The 17,444-nt window shown below is 46.5% G+C and overlaps 1 protein-coding gene across 1 annotated transcript; it reads right to left on the bottom strand.

Annotated features, from left to right (window-relative positions):
• Nucleotides 1–433: 433 nt before the first annotated feature.
• Nucleotides 434–16,846, bottom strand: TNFAIP2 (TNF alpha induced protein 2). The gene is made up of 12 exons (XM_005417900.2): nt 16,804–16,846; nt 10,932–11,280; nt 8,700–9,327; nt 7,314–7,428; nt 5,972–6,097; nt 5,133–5,233; nt 4,942–5,040; nt 4,641–4,764; nt 3,573–3,695; nt 2,538–2,693; nt 1,345–1,466; nt 434–926 (listed from the first exon to the last, which is right to left on the bottom strand). Exons 2-12 carry the CDS (start codon nt 11,266–11,268, stop codon nt 785–787), a joined length of 2,073 nt encoding a protein of 690 aa, XP_005417957.1. The 5' UTR covers nt 11,269–11,280; nt 16,804–16,846; the 3' UTR covers nt 434–784.
• Between the last annotated feature and the right edge of the window lie 598 nt (nt 16,847–17,444).

Raw genomic sequence — 17,444 nt, 5'->3', positions numbered from 1 at the left:
CTCCCAGCCTCTGTTTGAGGGGTCCCTCCATGCAAATGCACTGGATGGGGTCACTGCCAGGGGCCCAGGATCTCCCACCTCACAGAGGTGGAGGAAGCACACAATCCCCCAGGGCCCGTTCTCCACTGGAAACCCCAAGGCTCTGGGCAGTGCTGCTGCCCTGGGTCAGAGCCTGCAGCTGCTCCAAGGGGGCTGGCAGGAGCTGCTGAGCTGCAGCTCCTCCTCCCCAGGAACCTCGTGCCTCTCCCACCAGCCTAACACAGCTACCCTGCCTGGCTCTGAGGAAGGCAGATGGATTGCAAGCATGCTCACATGGGACTTTCCCAACATCTCGAGAGTTCATGGGATGCTACGCATCTCTAAATGTTGGTTTCAGTTTTTGTTTCCCTTAATTTCCTTAGAAGATATAAAGCTACATAGGTGGTGCCTGCTTGGTCTGTGATGTAGCCTTTGTGGCACCCTGAGAGGTAGATGGAGTGCAGAGCTCCAGGGCAGTGTCCAGGCAGAGAATGTGGTGGCACCAAGGAGACCTCAGAGGGAATCCATGATTGGTGGGAGGAGCAGCCCCAGTCTTTGTGGGCACTGCACCTCCCATGGGTGCACCCTGTGCCCAGCCCCACATGGAGGACAATGATTCCCACAGAGATGCTGAGCACCAGACTGGGACAAAGCACTTTCCATAGGAAAAGGTGGCAGTGTGTGCCATGCATTGCTCCAGGAGATGGTCTCCATCCCCAGCTCACCCCACAGTCCAGCACAGGGCAGTGCCAAGGCATGCCATGGTCTAGGACACGTTGATGCTGGAGAAGAGCGGGGCCCTGGGCTGTGTGGATGCTGTGCTGTCTGCCAAGTAGCCCAGGATGCTCTTGAGTTCACTGCGTGACAAATTGGCTTTGATGTGAAGGAATGCTTCCAGGTGCCTTTTGCTGTGGAAGAGAAATGGGCAGGTGTTATTTCCTCCCACACATCTCCACATGTCAGGGCCACTGCACCAGGATGTGCCTCCCACCCTGTGGCGTGTGCTGATGTCCCCTGTGAGTGCCAGCTCGGTACCTGGCAGTCCTACACAAGACCCTGAACTGTCCTGGGATGTTTGGGGTAGGGAAGGGAATCTCCAAGTTAAAGGAGAAAATCAGGCCAGAATTTGGAATATATCAACAGGCTTTTATTCATATCTTCCTTTGCTTTCTGATAGGACTGGGATGGCCACAGCCTGGAAGGCAGCTCCCACCCAGGTTTATAGGCTCAGGCTGTATGAACCTCACCTGTATTCATATTTGACTGCTTTCTGGCTCAATTAAAATTCTTTATGAGTACTAGCAAATCTGTTTCAGCATCTCTTACCGGATGTCTGGGTATGTTGTGGCAAGTGTTGCAACTTCAATTTTAATAGCACCTAAATCCTGAAGTCGGATTATTTCAGCCAGTTTGGGGAGTGCTGAATTCAGCCACGTGGCTTGAGATCCCTGCAAGAAGAAAAAGTGGTTAGCAGGACATCATGGGGGTGCAAAGTGCCCCCCACCCCAGGAGCTGCCCCCTGAGGCTGTTTCTTGGCAAGTGGAAAGGACACATCAGTGATTTTAGGTGCCTCATTGTTTTCAGTGCTGTTTCTGCCTCAGGCAGCCTTGGAAAAACTGGATTAGCTTTTTGATGGTTTTTAATCCTTTCACAAATGATGTGTGGTTTGCCATAAGACTGAGACTTCCACATCCACCTCAGCAGAGTCTATCTGCTCATTTCCTTTTCCTTGGGTTTCTGCACTGCCTGGTGTGTGTACCAAGGTCTTTAATCTGATGGGCCAGGTGAGTCACTGCCACGTGCTGCTCTGCCCCAGCTCCAAACACAACCCTGCCTTTGGCATCTCCAGGTATCGCCAAAATCGGGTAGAAGCCCCAGCTACAGCTTCTTCCTGACCATTGGAATTTCCAAGGTGCAGCTGCCTGACCTCCTACCCACTCTGTGTGAAAGATTTGTTCCTTCTCCAGTCAAACATGCATGGGGTGATGGAAGACAGGTTTTGGCTTAGCTCTTAGTTTTTTTTTGCAGGCAAAATTAGAGGCATGGAAGGAGGGAGATGATCTCAAAAACCAGAGAGGGGTGTTCCAGCTGTGGCTCTCATTGAGAAATTCCATGCATACCACAGACCCCCACACTGCCTCCTTTAGCCCCTGGTTGACCTAAAAGCTGCAGCATCAGGGAAATCAAGGGTGAGAGGAAACCCAGACTCCATGCAAGCTGTACTGAAACCGGAAAAGATTATCTAAGTCTTTTGACCCTCTTAGTATAAACCTTCGAAAGGAAACTGCCTGTGGGACAAAGGAAGATGAAATCATGTCTCTCCAAGCAGGGAGGGGCAGGCTGCTTACAGGGAACCCTTTCTGCCTATAGGCATGTAGAGACCACTTTCTGCCTCAGGTCCTGCCTTCCAGGAAATTAAGCTGAGTTGAAAAGGTTAACAAAAGTTCCCAGAATTACTTTCCTGTTTTTCAGTGTGTCTGTGCCCTGTGCTGATGGGTTCATGGCAAGCACTCACGTACATTGCTGGTGCAGAAGGCTTCCAGGTCAGCAGCATTCTTGGAGATGTGTTGGGCCAGAGTTTGCTGCTGTGCTGGAGTTTTCAGGCTGACCTTCCTCTTCAGCAGCCTCACAATGTACTCTTTAACCAAACGGGTATGGATCTTCTCCACGATAGCCTGTTGGGAAGGAGAGGAGGCAATCATCATCCATCTCTCTTTTGCTTGGGGACATAACAAACCATGTGTGTGGATGGAGGACAAAACCATCCTGGGTGCTGTCAGCCATGCCCCACCAATGCCTGCAGCAGATTACACAGCAGGAACAGCCCTGGTTGCCAGCCTCCCAAGAACAGTTACAGCACATCCTAGATGCTGAGAATTTCTTTGTGCTCTAAAAGAATGGGAATTTCCAAATGTTTATTTCCTTCTGGGAAGAGTTTAAAGTGAAGAAAAGATCTCCATGTGGTAAAGGAGTAACAGTATTCCAGAGAAACAGGAATTCATGCTGTTCTTCCTGTTCTTCTCTCTAACACATAAAACATCATAATTTGTCCCAGCTACTAAAAAGACAAAGACAGGAAATCAAATATTGTCTTATATTATGATATTTCATATATAGTCCAGCACCAGGGAGGATGTGGTTCTGGCTCAGTTCTCTGGGATTTGTCCCATTTGCATCCACCTCCTCCAGCCCCTAGGGCAATCAAAGGAGCAATGAGACTGAACCATGCAACTGCATCTGTGTTTCAAGATTGCTAAACCAAATCTGTAATTAAAGCCACATGTTGGGTGGTCTCTAAAGCAGTTTCTCTGCATCAGAGGTGGTTTGCTCTGCAAACAGTGCAGCAGAGCTGCAGGAGTCTGCTTCTGTCAGAGGAGGGTGAGATTTATGTGCCTTATCTGGGTAAACTGCATGCTGATGGAAACCCTGCCTGAGAAGCTTCCTGATACCAGGCCAGCTCACCAGAGGTCAAGGCAGCTCAAGCCACAGAGGATCAGAGCTGAAAATGCAGCCCCAGCACCCCAGAATCCCTCCAATATTTCTCTTGGACTTACATGGTAAAACGGGTCCTTTAAGGTCTGGAAGTCTGAAATATGTTTGCTGGTGGTTTTAATGATCTCATTCATAATTTCACTGCTGGAATCCCACTTATTCTCTGTAAACTTCTTGTACATTGGCTGAAAAAAAGGAAAATCTGCTAAGTTACCTCAAACAACTTCTATGCACATTATCTTTGTCATTCCTACATGTATCCCATGCAGTGAGAGCATGGTGTGTAGTCCTGTGCAGAGGTGTGTGGTGATGCCTTACAGGGACAGGGGAACAAAGGACTGTGTCCCCTTCTTGGCTCCTCATGGTTAAGAAGACCAAGGACTTGAAAGGTTAATATTGGAGGTGTTTTTTATTATTTCTGCTTTTTCTTTCCCCCTCACCATCTTGTCTGATTAAAGAATTATGGAACCATCAGGGGAAAAGAAATGAATCCTTATGAGATGCTCACAGTTTTTCTCAGCCACAGTAAATAAATATAAAAATGAAAAAAAATTGCACCCCTGTTCTCTCGTGCCTTCCAACAGGCTCTACAGAGAAAGCAGGAGAGATTGTGACTGAACATTCCTGACTCCTACGCTTCCTTTTCCTCCACCAAAATTGCTTAACTCAAAAAGATTGTGTTATATATATATAAACAAAGAAAAAAAAAAAAGGAAGCCAGAAGTACAGAAATGCCCTTCAGGTCACCTTTATGGGGAAGCCAAAAGCTGCGTAATTGCAGTTTATGCCATTAGTGATGTCTTCCTACAGTGTGGAGAGCAAATAGCTGCAGGTTGAGACTCTCCCTGCTGTAGCTGTTGTCTCAGATGCCATCAGCAGGTTTTATGTTCACCTGCACAGTCATGCCTATGTCACTGCACCCATTTTGCCTGCAGGCTCGAGGACCAGCTCAAGGAGAGCTTAGTGGGAGTTTTCCAGCAGCAGTGTGGGTTAGGATTGATCCTGTCCCTTCTGAACTTGGCTGGTTTGAATCAGAGATTAGAACAACAGATAGCATGGCAGGAGAACATGCCCTGCCCTGGTATCAGCTGAGCCATGGGGCAGGAGGATGTGGGGCACAGATATGGTACCTTCAGCTGGGCAAAGAGCTGTTGAAGCAGCACATCAAAGCCACTGTTTTCAATATCAGCAAGAGTGCTGAGGATATCAGCTTTACTGTCATCCTTTTCTGCCACATATTTCTCCGTGTAGTCTCTGAAAGAAAATACCAGTCAGGTCAGAACAGTCTGTCCTCAGAGGAAAGAGAGAGAAATTCAGAGGTCTACAAACCTTCTGCAGGCAGATGGACCTACCTCTGCTCACTCTGGAGTACCTCCCCTCTATACACTGCCTGCAGAGGAAAGAGCAAAACCTTTTCTTTTGGACCCTTACCTAAAATTCCAGCAGTTGTTAATATTTGCAATCACTATAGGCTTGTAGTATGTGTGCTTCTTGCTTTTCTCCTTGAAGTCTTCAAAGGCATCCCTGTAGCTGGAGGGGAGATGGGAAGAGGAGAGGTGGGTGAGTGGCTGCCCAGGTGCTGTGCCAGCCCCAGTGCCCACAGCCCTCCCCAGCTCACTCACCTCCTCAGGAAGGCTGGCAGCTCCTTCAGCAGCCGACGGGACAGCTCCTCACCCACAGCCTTGCTGATGTCCTCAGCTCGCTTCTGGCTGCTGTAGATACTCTAACAAGCGAGATCAATTTTAAATGTTGCCTGCTCCAAAAAGGTCAGGTTTTGGGTAAAAGAAGCTGCAGGTTTGCTGGGTAAAAGAAGCTGCAGATCCTTTGCTGAGAGCTGCACCCAGCTCTCCTGCATCTCCCCCTGCAACTGATCCAGGGACCACACAGAGCAGCTATACTTAGCTGAGAGGTTCAAAAGGAGCATGAAGAAAATCTAGAAAACAGCTGAGAAAGTGAGCAATTTCACACTTGTTTTTTTTTTCTTTTTTTTTCTTTTTTTTTATGTCATTAGATTGCATTTAAATGAACAATTTAATCGAAACAACCTCAACACATGAGAGGTTTATTTTTTAAAAATAAACTCAACTAATCCTCTGCAGCCAGAGGACGGAAAGGGGCAGCTCTGCCTGTGGCACTTTCCCTGGGAGGAAGAAAGAGACTCCCCGTTTCTCAATCAACTGAGCTGGTGTCCTGTCTCTGATGCTGGGGATGCAGAAGAAATTGCACAGGAGAAGGAAGGGAGTTTTTCTTCCTGTTTTGCTTATAGAGGTGTTTGCCTCTGTCCCATGGAACAGCAAGCCCAAGACAGACCATGGTTTTGAGCTTCCCTGTACCACCCACCTCTGCTACCACTCTACACAAGTGACTTGGCCTTTTCCTTTTCTGCATTGACCATAGTTGGTCTCAAATCCTAAGCAGGTAAAGGATGCAATTGTTTATTTTTAATATAGCTCTGTATTACCTGGATAACAAATATTCCTAGCAGTTCACTCTGAAAATGCCCATTTAGCTTCTCTGGTTCCTTGTCTTCTTTCCATCTTTGGATTTCTTTATCTAGACATCTGCTCAGTGAATTTTTGACAGTAACCTTTAGGGAAGGAAGAACAATGGCATTTACTACAACATGGATGCAACAGCTCCTGCCTTATGCAGGTTTTACTCACCCACCCACCTTTTGCCTGGCTCAGCAGACCTTTTCCTCAGCCCTGGCTGGGATATAAAGGTTCCTTGTTAGGAAATGACTTGACCCATGACTTCACAGCAACAAGGACAACCCCCTCATGACACCTACACAATAGTAAGTTGAGTATTTTAAGGTGAGAGTGAAGATCCCGTCACACCTCCACATCTGGGGGATCAGGAGGGCAGGGATGGAGCAGTGGGTAGGAAGGTTGCAGCAGCTACATGTGCCAGAGCCCAAATTCCCCCAGTCACACACTGTGTGTGTCAGTCTCAGAGCCACCTGCTTTTGCAATCCTTTTTCATGAGCTTTTCTGACACCACACAAGTGCTGGAGAGGGAAACAAAGTGCTCTCAGGTTTTCTCTGCTCTGACCCCTCTGTGCTGCAGTGAGGCTTTGGAAATGGTCTGTGCAGTGTCTGGCACATACTGCTGATCCCCCAGTGTCCCGTTCATGCGCTTTGCAGACCTCACACCACCTCTCCCATATGCAAACCATCACAGACTACACTTAAACTTGGAACTCATCTTCTCATTTTCTGGGAATTCCAGCCCCAAATGCCAAGAGCACTAAGCTATGGGAATACTCTAGTAGTGGCTTCTTGTTTTCATTAAGGGAAGGGTGATACAAAAACCAGAGCAAGTTTTATTTTCTGGAGAGCAGGCAATTCTCCATCAAAGGAACAGATTTGTCAAGACCAGAACTCCATGCTCTGTGCTCACCCAAGGTCTGGCACCTCTGCAGATACCAGGAGTAATCCAAGATCCTTCAGAGACTCCTGTGAGAGGGACCGTAAGTCCCTCTGGAGATTTATCAGACAATGAGAAAGTTGCCCATAAAGATCTGTTGTTGGATGATTTTCCCCCTGTTGCTACCACATGATTTACAAGAACAGAGCAGTTCTTTTCTCATGGCTGCCAGGGCTAAGCAGAAGTTTGCTCTGCAAGTCCCATCTAGCAGAAAGGTGACCTGCTCCCCAAAAACAAACAAAAGCTTTTGCTTCTCCCTGAAAGGGTGTGTGGTTCATTGGTGAAGAAGTGCGTGTCCAGGACAAGTCACAACTTCTCTGAGGAGTCATAGGGAACAGTGAGGGGAAGAAAAGGAGTAACTGAACCTTTCTTACCTCTTCACTGTCAAGGTATTTATTTTCAAGCTTTTTGCTCAGACTTGAAGGCAAAAGGCTTCCAAGCTTAACTTTATCCAACTCCATGGCTAAAGCATGATCATTTCTCATGTCTCTGGAATGAAAAAAGCCAAACAATTGTATTTTCCAAGGGCAGTGTAATTTAAGACAGTTGTTGATGCAAATCACTAACACTTTTTGAGGGTATCAGTTGGAAAAAACAGATGGAAATGTACATTGTCCTCAGTCCAGACAGGACTTGGAGAAGCTGAATGGATATGTGCCAGGGGTGAGATCTGTGAGGGTGGGACCACAAGCAACCTTGTGAATGGAATCATGGTCTGTCAAACTCCTGAGTACCAGCCACTGTGCTCTGGTGGGGATGGGAGACCTGAAGCAAGCAGGGGAGTCTAGCCTCTGGACATGACCTCTCTCCATCCATACAGAGAGGTGAGCAGATGGAAAGCTGGTGTTTGATCGCTGGGAGGCGGTCCCTCAGCAGACACCTGGACGTGGCCTCTGGGAACACTCCCAAAGCAGCTGCTACCCTGGCCAACACTGTCCCCAGTGCTGGGCTGAGCCCTACTCCTCACAACTGCTCACTCCCAAACACAGGCTGGTTCAGACCTGAATATCCTGATCTAGAGCACAACACTGGCTGTGGAAAACTTCTGGGATCAACACTGAATCATTACACTCATCAGTGGAACACAAAAAGGATAAAGTGGAGCTGAATGACTTTGAAACAGAAGAAACATTGCTGGTGTCTTGACTGGTTTACACCTAAGAAGTGAAAGCCCTCAATTCTCCACTCAGTACTATTAGCCACAACAAGCAATGTTTTCAGTTCAGTAACATACTGAGTTTATGGGGACCCTTAGATTGTGTCCTCTCACAGGGGCACACCCCTGGCTCTCCTAAAGGTGAAGAAAACATAGACTGTGGGTAACACCTAAGCAACATCCTCCATGCCCAGGATAATTGCATCTCAGGTTGTTCTATTTGTTGTCTGCCCTCTGGTACAAAGGGCTGAGATTTCCAAATTTTCCAAGAGTGAGCCCAGGTCTGCAACTGGAATAGATATCAAGGCAATGAACCTGATCAATTTAACCCACAGATGAAGCCCTAAACATTTGTGTGTAGGTTGCCCAGCAGCCAAAATGGTGAAACAGCCCTTCATTTAGAGACTAGCAGCCTTGAGAGTGTCCCTTCTGGCTATTCTGGCAAGGACTGTAAATCAGCAGATTATCAGTAACACCAGTAACTTAGCCAGGTACTGGACTGCACTGCAGTAATACTAACTCATAAATCAAGCAAATGCCTGGGTTTGCAGCCAGTGAGCCTGTTTTGATTTCCAGGGGTAAACATGTATAAAAGCCCACTTACTTTGGATAGAAATTGTGCACCCACGAGAGAAGAAGGTAAATATCCTTGTCTTCCAGATGGGACTCAGCATTTTTCTTTGCCTGGGAGGCAAAATAATTGTGGTAGAGTTCTGCGTATATGCTGAACACATTAAACTCAGGAGGATAAAGCTTATTAATATACTTGGCAACCACTGTCAAATCTTCTTTCATTGTCTTTCCCATGTGCAGGAGGTTCTGGCCGACTGCAGAGAGGTTCTCAGTTCTAGGAGTACGGCTTGTGTCTTTCATTCGAGCCTCTACCGACTCCTTTACTGTAGCCATCCAGAGCTCTTTCCATTTTCTAGGTCTAAATTGCATATTTTGGTCAGGTGGATTCTCTGACATGTAGTTCTGATCTTCTTTCTCCTGTTCTTTCAGAGCCTCCACTGCCTGCTGTAGCAGATCTGGGTTTGTTTTTGCAAGCAGCACAGAATCCTTCAAGGTGCTGAAGACTTTGTGTTTCAGAACTTCATAGACAGACTCGATGTCCTTCTGACTGGTGTTCAGTTCCTCCTCACTTTTGCTAGACAGGCTTTTCTCCAGGGCAAACAGATGTTGAATGGCATCACAAAGCTTTTGCTCTCCAAGGAGATCCATGACTTGTTTGACTGGTGAAAACAGAACAGCCTTTCTTTAACCAAGAGTGAAGATTTAGACTTATGTTTTATAAAAATGATGGCTCTGGAATCTTTTAAAAAAATGCTTATACTTCTAAAATGCTAGCTCTTGGGCTCCTACACCATATTGAAAGTCTGTTTAATTAAATATCAGATTATTTCTAGCTTGCCTTCAAGTGGGGCAATGGAAATTTGAATACCCACCACCAGTGTGCTGCATATGGACAGCTATTCACAAGCCACCTATAATTGTTTCCAAAATTTAGTCTTGTGGAGTTAGTTGGTTATTGCTCGTCCCTCTTCCCATTAATTTGACCTCAAGTCAGAAGTACGGCATTAGAAATAATGTAGACGGAAAGATGTAACTAAAGATGTGCTGAAGGAAATACCACATGGGTTTTCCAGAAATAGATTTGGCACAACCTGACCTGTGAAATTGTTTGGGAGGACACATTTAGTAAGCAAGACAAATACAATTCAACTATCTTATCTGAACTACAGCCAGTTTCTTGAGACAGGGAAACCTGGCAAAATTATATCCCAAAATAAGATTTGTTAGTGTGTAATGGAGTACCCTGGGTGGAGAAAGCTTACATTATTCATGAAACTCATCTTACTTCATTTATCCTTAAAGATTGTGGCACAAAAACTGGGAGTGCCCTTTTGGCATCTGCTGATTGCACAAAGTTCAGAGACATTATCGAAACTGAGGGCTTGGTGTATTTTACAGGAACAATGGGATAACTTGAATAGTAAATGAGCTGAAATTTAATAGCACAAAACACCAGATACAAATCCCATAGAATAAAAGTTACTTAGCAACAAACATGATTTTCTGCTGCAAGCTGGATGTGAATCAGCTTGAGATGGAGGAAGAAGAGAGATGCCTGGAGAATTAGTAAATCCTTACTGGGAGGTGGTAGTGAACGTGTCAGTTATGACCCCAGGATGTACTCAGTGAGAAATATCCAGCTGAGATGGGAAAATAGGAATATATTGTGCCACACATTGGTGGTGTCTCATTTGGAATATTTTCTGCAATTCTGGTTGCTTAAAAAAAAAAAAAGACATTGGGGACAGGGCAATGCAGCAGTAAGGACAAAAGTACAAAAGACCTGTTTTCAGCAGCAAATTCAAGGCCAAGAAGGAAAACCCACCAGTTAGGGAAAGCATTTGACACATGGAGAGAGAGATGACAATTAGACAGGTAAAAGCTTGTCTGGAAATGCAAAAATTTGTACTAAAACAAGACTTTGTAGGAGGAGATGGAGGAACAGAGCTGAGAGTTACACCTTGGTTTCTTACCCACCCACAGTTCTCTGTGCCCCCATGGGAAGCAGAAATAAGTTTGTTTTGGACAGAAAACCTGCAAATGGACAGCTGAACAGCTCCTCAAGGACTGTACCCTTGGTACTAAAAGACTAGGACTTGAGGTCATGTCTCCCTCAGCTCAATTTTCTCCAGGCTTCTTGGAAAAGTCACTTCAATCTATCAGCGCCTTTGTTTCCCTAGGGGACAACTCCCTGCCTCATACAGCCCCTCTAGAGGAAACTATGGCCCATGAAGTGGTGCAAGGAGGATGGAGGAGCACTTACCACTGGGTGGCTTGGTCTTTTTAACGATTTTAAATGCACTTTTAAGCATTCCCTTTATTCCTTTGTTCCCCTTCTCAGGGCTGTCCCCGGCAGAGATGCAGCTCTCATTGCTCGTGATGGAAGAGGCACGTGAAGCTCTGCAGGCTGCCTCTGGCCTTTCTCTCATCTTGTCTTGGTCCCTGGACCAGATCTCATCTGCAGAAGGTTCAGGACAGGCAGGGACTGGCTCAGCTACTGATGCTGAAGTGTTTTCAAATGGCCTGTTTGCATCAATGCAACCCTCCGATCCACTGCGTATTCCAAAAGGACTTTGGAAAAAAGGTAACATTTTCATCATTTTCCTTCTAGCCTGTAAATTTCAGGGGGGAAAAAAATCAGATTATAACAGTTAGGAAGAAAAATACCAAGGAGAAAGTGTGGCAAGGCATATGTGTGGGCAACATGGAGAATGTTACACATCTGGTATGAGTACAGGAGAATTCCTGAGCAACACCATCCAGCTAATGTCCAGTCCAAATTAGAAAAAAATCAAAGACCCATTTTGAGGATGATTCAGATGTCCTGATTTGAGACCTTGAGCTTGTCAGGCTCTCCCATGGGATGCTGTGTGACTATGGACATGAGCATGGATGGGCACATGAATGATGTGGGTGGGATAAATGTCCTGTGCCTTCAAAGCAACCACAAAGCTCTCATACTCTTACATGGCATCAGAATCAATTCCCACCTTACTCAGGGCCTTTTTTTCCTCATCTGTGCTCAAGGTAAGTGGGAACAAGTCACGAGGATCAGGGTAGTTTAGCCTTGTTTAAACAAACATGATCCTGCCAGAGTCCTGCATTACCACCAACACTCTTACACTACAAATAATTAACAACAGAAATTTGTTATTGTTACAACTTCTTCTCAGAATTCATGTTTAGAATTATGTTCCTCTATAATTCAATAGATTGCAAAATATTTATTTGCATAACTATAACCATTTTTATGATGATTATAATTATGCAATTATTGTAAATAAATAAAATGACTCATAGTTTCCAATCTTTATTCTAATAATGCTTTAAATAAAGCGACTTTCTAGGAGACTGAAGCACATCTGTATGAAGAACTCTCAGGCAAGTTTTGGTTTGCTTGTACTGAGTAATGGCAGAAAAATTAGACTTCAAACAAATGAAGAATTTGGCTTCAGTTATACAGCCACAATGTGGTGATCTTCAAATACCTCTGTTGAGTTTATAATGTTGATATGTCTTGTGCTGATACAAAATTTGATACTTATTTCTGGGAGAACTTGTTGGAAGACTGTGGCTTTTCATTCTAAGTTATACAGAGAGCAGTGAGAGCCTGGCTTTGCTGAGAGCTTTCCTTCTCCCTGCTTTGGATGCCAGGCCATGTGCAGGATTAGTAATGCTGTTACCCTCTAAACACAACAAATATGAAAACTCATTTGGGAAGGAGTTCTGCTTGTATGAGCAAGCAAAGGGGGCCTGAGCACCAGAACTCAGCTGACAGGAGTTACAGAATAGTCTGAGCTGAAAAGGACCCACAAGGATCACCAATTCTAACCCTAAAGTGAATAGCCCATACAGGGATTGAACCCACAACCAAAGGCATTATTAGCACCATACTCTCAACTAAGTGAGCTAATCCCAGGTTAGCCAGCAGCTGTGCCATGGCTGAATCTGTGCACACACATCTCCCTAGCACATGAACTGAGGAGGGGAGGGGGAAGGAAACCCCCTGCAGTTCACTCCAGCTATGCTAGTCAGGATGACCCACTAGAATCCTGAAAGCAGTGGGAAAAAAAAGTTCATTTTTGTTACATTTCCACCACAAAAATACCCAGAAAAACAACCAACCAACCCCAAAAATTCATGGCAACAGGCATGTTCTGCAAATGACTTGGACTTGCCCAGTTTTTGCAGAGCTCTTTTCATAACCTGCATTTCCCAACACAACACTGTACATTAATTCTGCCAAATCCCTTCCTTCCTGTTTGTTCAAGCACAGACTCATCTGAGTCCTTTCTCTCTCTCCTATTATTTCAAACAAAGCATTATTGGGGTTTTTTTGTTTGTTTTCTAACCAAAGAAAGTACCTCATCCCTTCTAAAAGGCTAAGGTCTTTCATTTTGATGAATGATGATCACAGAGGTGGACTTTGAAGATTTGGTTCTTCTTCAATGCCAAGATAAATGCAATAGATCTTTGAAAAGCATTGAAGTGACACTACACATACAAGACTCCATAAGGGAATGATTTAGCTGGTTAGAATCTGAGTTTTTAACATCTGTCAGAACTTTGTCATGGTAGTGCTCAAAAAAGCCAGGCTCAAGCACCTAGGTAAGGCTGTCGATGCAAAAGCTGCCATGCTCTCACATTTGGCCAGCTTGAACTCTTGCCCAGGGATTATCATGTACCACTGCTGGTTGACCTGTGTTTGTATCTGAAGCAGGAAAAACCATTAAACCTCAGCTGCCACTTCTGCCTTGAAATGCAGCCCCAGTCTTAATGTCAAGGGGTACCAAACACTCCCTGTCCATCTCTTCTCATTATTGTTAGCTAACCAAGACCTTCTTACTGTAAGAAATGCTTTTAAGAAACTTACAGAAAAAAATGCCAACACTTTCTACAAGAAATACTGAGCTAAAAGGAGGTGGTCCTGGTTACATCTGGGGTGCACAGGCAGGAGATGCTGTGCTAGGACTGCACCTCCTGCCTCTGTCAGGACGTGCTCCTGCCCAACATAGCTTGGCTTTGGCTTTGACAGCTGCAGGCTGCTCCTCTATGCCTGTGCTCTTCTTACAAATCAAACCCTCTGCAAAGGAGTTTTAGCAGGCTTCTAATTTTTTTAGCAGGAGAAATGCTAAATCATTTCCCAGAACTGAAATTCAGGTCTTAGGAAATGTAATGGTTTGAGGTCAAGAGTTGACATTGTTCCCAACTCAGTATTATTACTAATTTACTGTTATCATCGTCATCCTCATTATTGTTATGTGGCAACATGGTTTGTGCCAGGGGAGCCTTTAGCTCCAATTATTTCTGACACAGCATATTCAGCTTCTGGTTTCAAACCAGAAGAGCAGCACACCCCCTGCCACCGTGTCCAGATGCCCTGCAGCACTGGGACTGTGTGCTGTGACTGCTGGTGTGGCTGTGCTGGGATACAGCGAGCTCTCTGCTGATCACAACACCTACCTCTGAGTTGGAGCTTTTCTGGGATGGGCAGCAAGGGCAAGGGAAACACTTGGAGCAGAGTCAAGACACAGAAGGACCCAGCCTGGACTCTGGGCACAGTGGCTTCCCATTTTCTCCTTTTCCTCCTCAAAGGAAACAGCTTTCATGCAGAATGATCTCATTGGCCAGGGGCAGCTCATGGTGTGCCAGAGAGCACTCAGGGGAAGAGATTTATTAATTATCCCTATTCTCAATTTTTTTGCTGAACTTTTTCTTGACTTCTTTTTCCTGAGCTGCTGCCAGTATTAACAAGCATTTGTTTGGATTTTTGGTCCTCTCCAGCCTGCTGACATACTAGGTCATGAGGATTTGTATCTCATTTCAGTGAACATCTCCCATTCTCCCACAGCCTCTCAGAAATCCAGAGTTATCTAGCAAAGTTATCTGCCCACACAAAAGAATTGCACTGGGCCAAGCCATCTTTGAAGCAGCAGAGCAGTGCAGGCAGTTTGAGTTTAGTGTACCTCAGACCATGTGCTGACACATAAACAAACTGCTAATTCATCAAAGCAAAGAGTCCAAAAAGATGCCAGACTCAATCTCTGCAAGCTGGGAGCCCTCCTAGGAGGTGAGGGGTTTTTCCTACTATTTTTGTTATCTGGGTTAAGTACTGAATGGAGACACCACAAATCTGAGGGCTCCCACTTGGCTCTGCCTGGGAAATCACAGTCTACAGAAGAGTTGGGCCACACAGAGCTCCATCTTGACCCTCTACTATGCTGCTCACATCCATAGTCCCATCTGCAGACCCCTGTGAGACACCCACCACCCAATATGTGCTCCAGCAGTGTCCTGATGGTGGCCAAGTTCTGCTCCTAATGGGGAGCTGAACTCCAGTAAAGTTCCAGTAAACTTGTCTCCAGTAAAGAAGCCAAGGCAGGAGCAGAAACTCCCCAGAGGACTCGATCCATGTGCCTCAGCATCACCAGGCAGCCCTACAGGGCTGGGGGTGATGGGGAACCCAAGGGATTCAGGGGAATGGCAGTGGTAGAGCAGGGAAAGGACCCCAGGGCATCTCACCTGGCATGAGAGAGATGCTTTAAGCCAGCATAAAACCATGTGTAGATACAGTTGTGCAGTGCAGCGGTCATTTCCAAACGAGACTCTGATTTCCCTAAACTACTGACACACCTGAAAACCATCCAGTAAACCATCATCTCCTGTTGTTATTGAGAATCTTTCAAACAGAGAAAGAGAAAATTCTATATATACACTGTTGTTGGGAAAAAACAGAGAGAATGCACTGTATTACCCTAATTTTTTCTTCTTCCTTCAAGTCTGAGCAGCATAATTTTGAACTGTTGCTGCTGAAAGACCAACCAGATGCTGCTGTCTAGAGTTTTGTTTTCATAATAAAAACGTTTTTAGTTCCAAAGCCAAATCCTTCTTTAAGGCCTAGAGTTTCAAAGTTCACTGCTAGAGCTAACAGCGACTGAGAAGATAAATTCCCTGGGAGTTTCTCTCAGCACTTTCAAATTCTTTGGCTTTCCAGGCATCTTTTATAGAGAAGGTGAATGAAGCAAACCCAAACCTGAGCTCTCTGCTCCCTTGTGATTTGCTTTATCAGAGCTGAAAATCCTCAAAGTCCCTTGGTGGGGGGCAGGCAGCTGACACTTTGGGCAGTGTTTCTTCAGGTTTTCTGTCCTGAACTTGGGTGTCAAAGTGAGGCACCATGGCTTCTATGCTCCAGTCACAGAAGTCTCTTCTTCACTTTGCAGCAGCCTCAAAAAGAAATTCTACTTTGAACACACCAAGGATCCTAATCCTGGGGCTGAATTTTTCAATTTGTGCTGAGGAGCTGATGCAATGGATATGGGTCTGCTGCACAAAGACAGAAGGGTATTTCTATAGGATTTTCAATGCTCTGGGAAAAGGCAGGTCCTAGGAGCTGTGGGACATCCCTGACAAAGAAAAAGCAGTCACAAAAGGGCAAGCACGGCAATGCAGAATTGTGCCAGCTTGGCACAGTGACCCTGGCAGGGTGCAAGTCCCAGGGGCTGCCCAGGGCCATCCAGGGTCCAGGCTCTGAAATGGTGTTTTTTCAGTGCAGCCAAACTGAGAGAATCACAATCCAATTACTTTCCTGTGGTTTGGGGGAAAATCACTTCCTTTAAATAGAGACAAAGAAGAGAGGGCAGAAGTGCCACACTGGATCTGAAATCCAGCGCCAGATCTGCGTTTAGGACGCTTTGGTGCCTAATACCTTCATCTGGATTTTGGGAAAGGTGTTGGAAGGCAGAAGGGTAGGAAGGAGTTGTATGGTTTACAGTAGTCACTGCTTGAGCCTGTGCCCTGAAATTTAGGGGAAAAGCAGCACAAATCAGACCCAGCTGTCACAATGGAATTACCAGGCACATATCCTTGCGGTGCCCAGCCCTGGGATATGCCTGGTGCTCCTGTTCTGCCAGCAGTCCGATTTATTTCCCATTCTGATAATTCCAAGGTGGGGCTGAAACCCGTCCCTGTGCCCGGCAACCCATCCTCCGTGGGTGCCCCTCGTTCCCCACTCTCGGACCCAGCAGAGAGCCCCCGAGCTCCCCAGCAATGAGCCCGGAGCGGGGCAGCGGCTCGGGAGAAGCGGAGACGCCGGCGAGGGGAAGGGGAAGGGAAAGACCCGAGACTGACGGACTTACTGTGCGGCGGCTCCCGGGCGGCGGGGCTGGACGCGGGCCAGCAGCGCTGAAGGGGACCGAGAAATCCCCTCCGCGGGGAAGCGGCCGGCAGCGGAGCGCCTGGTGCCGAGGGTCGGTCCGTGCGGAGGGAGGGGCTGAGCCCGGCGCCCTGTCCCGACAGAGTGCTGGATGCCGGGCTTGGCTGAGTGATGTGTCCCATTGAGGACTTGGGAATGCGCCGTCAGGGATAGAGCAGGTGCCTCCAAAAATGCCGTGTTCTGCACCTGAGGTGGTCATCTCTGGGTGTGCAAGCAGCCTGGGGAATGAGGAAAGGGACCTGAGACGGCAAGTTGAACATGAGCCAACAGTGCCCTGGCAGCCAGGAGGGCCAGCCGTGTCCTGGGGGGGATCAGGCACAGCATCGGCAGCCGGGCAAGGGAGGGGATTGTCCTGCTCTGTTCTGCACTGGAGCAGCCTCACCTCGAGTGCTGGGGGCAGTTTTGGGTGCCACAATATAAGAAAGGCATAAAACTATTAGTGTCCAAAGGAGAGCAACAAAGATGGTGAAGGGTCTGGAGGGGAAGCCATATGTGGAGCAGTTGAGGTCACTAGACTTGTTCAGCCTGGAGAAGACAAGACTTAGGGAGACCTCATCACAGCCT

This window comes from Geospiza fortis, unplaced genomic scaffold, assembly GCF_000277835.1.
Source record: "Geospiza fortis unplaced genomic scaffold, GeoFor_1.0 scaffold23, whole genome shotgun sequence".
In the NCBI taxonomy this organism is placed as follows: domain Eukaryota; kingdom Metazoa; phylum Chordata; class Aves; order Passeriformes; family Thraupidae; genus Geospiza; species Geospiza fortis.
Note: the sequence above shows the minus strand (reverse complement) of the source record. Positions and strands in the feature narration are given on the sequence as shown.

Bases quoted from the DNA above. Each gene is read 5' to 3' on its own strand.
- TNFAIP2 (XM_005417900.2), bottom strand. From the start codon at position 11,268: ATGATGAAAATGTTACCTTTTTTCCAAAGTCCTTTTGGAATACGCAGT. The intron at 6,098-7,313 runs GTAAGAAAGGTT...CCTTCCCTAAAG, and splicing joins AATACCTTGACAGTGAAGAG to GTTACTGTCAAAAATTCACT. The intron at 5,234-5,971 runs GTAATACAGAGC...CTCGCTTGTTAG, and splicing joins TAGGAATATTTGTTATCCAG to AGTATCTACAGCAGCCAGAA.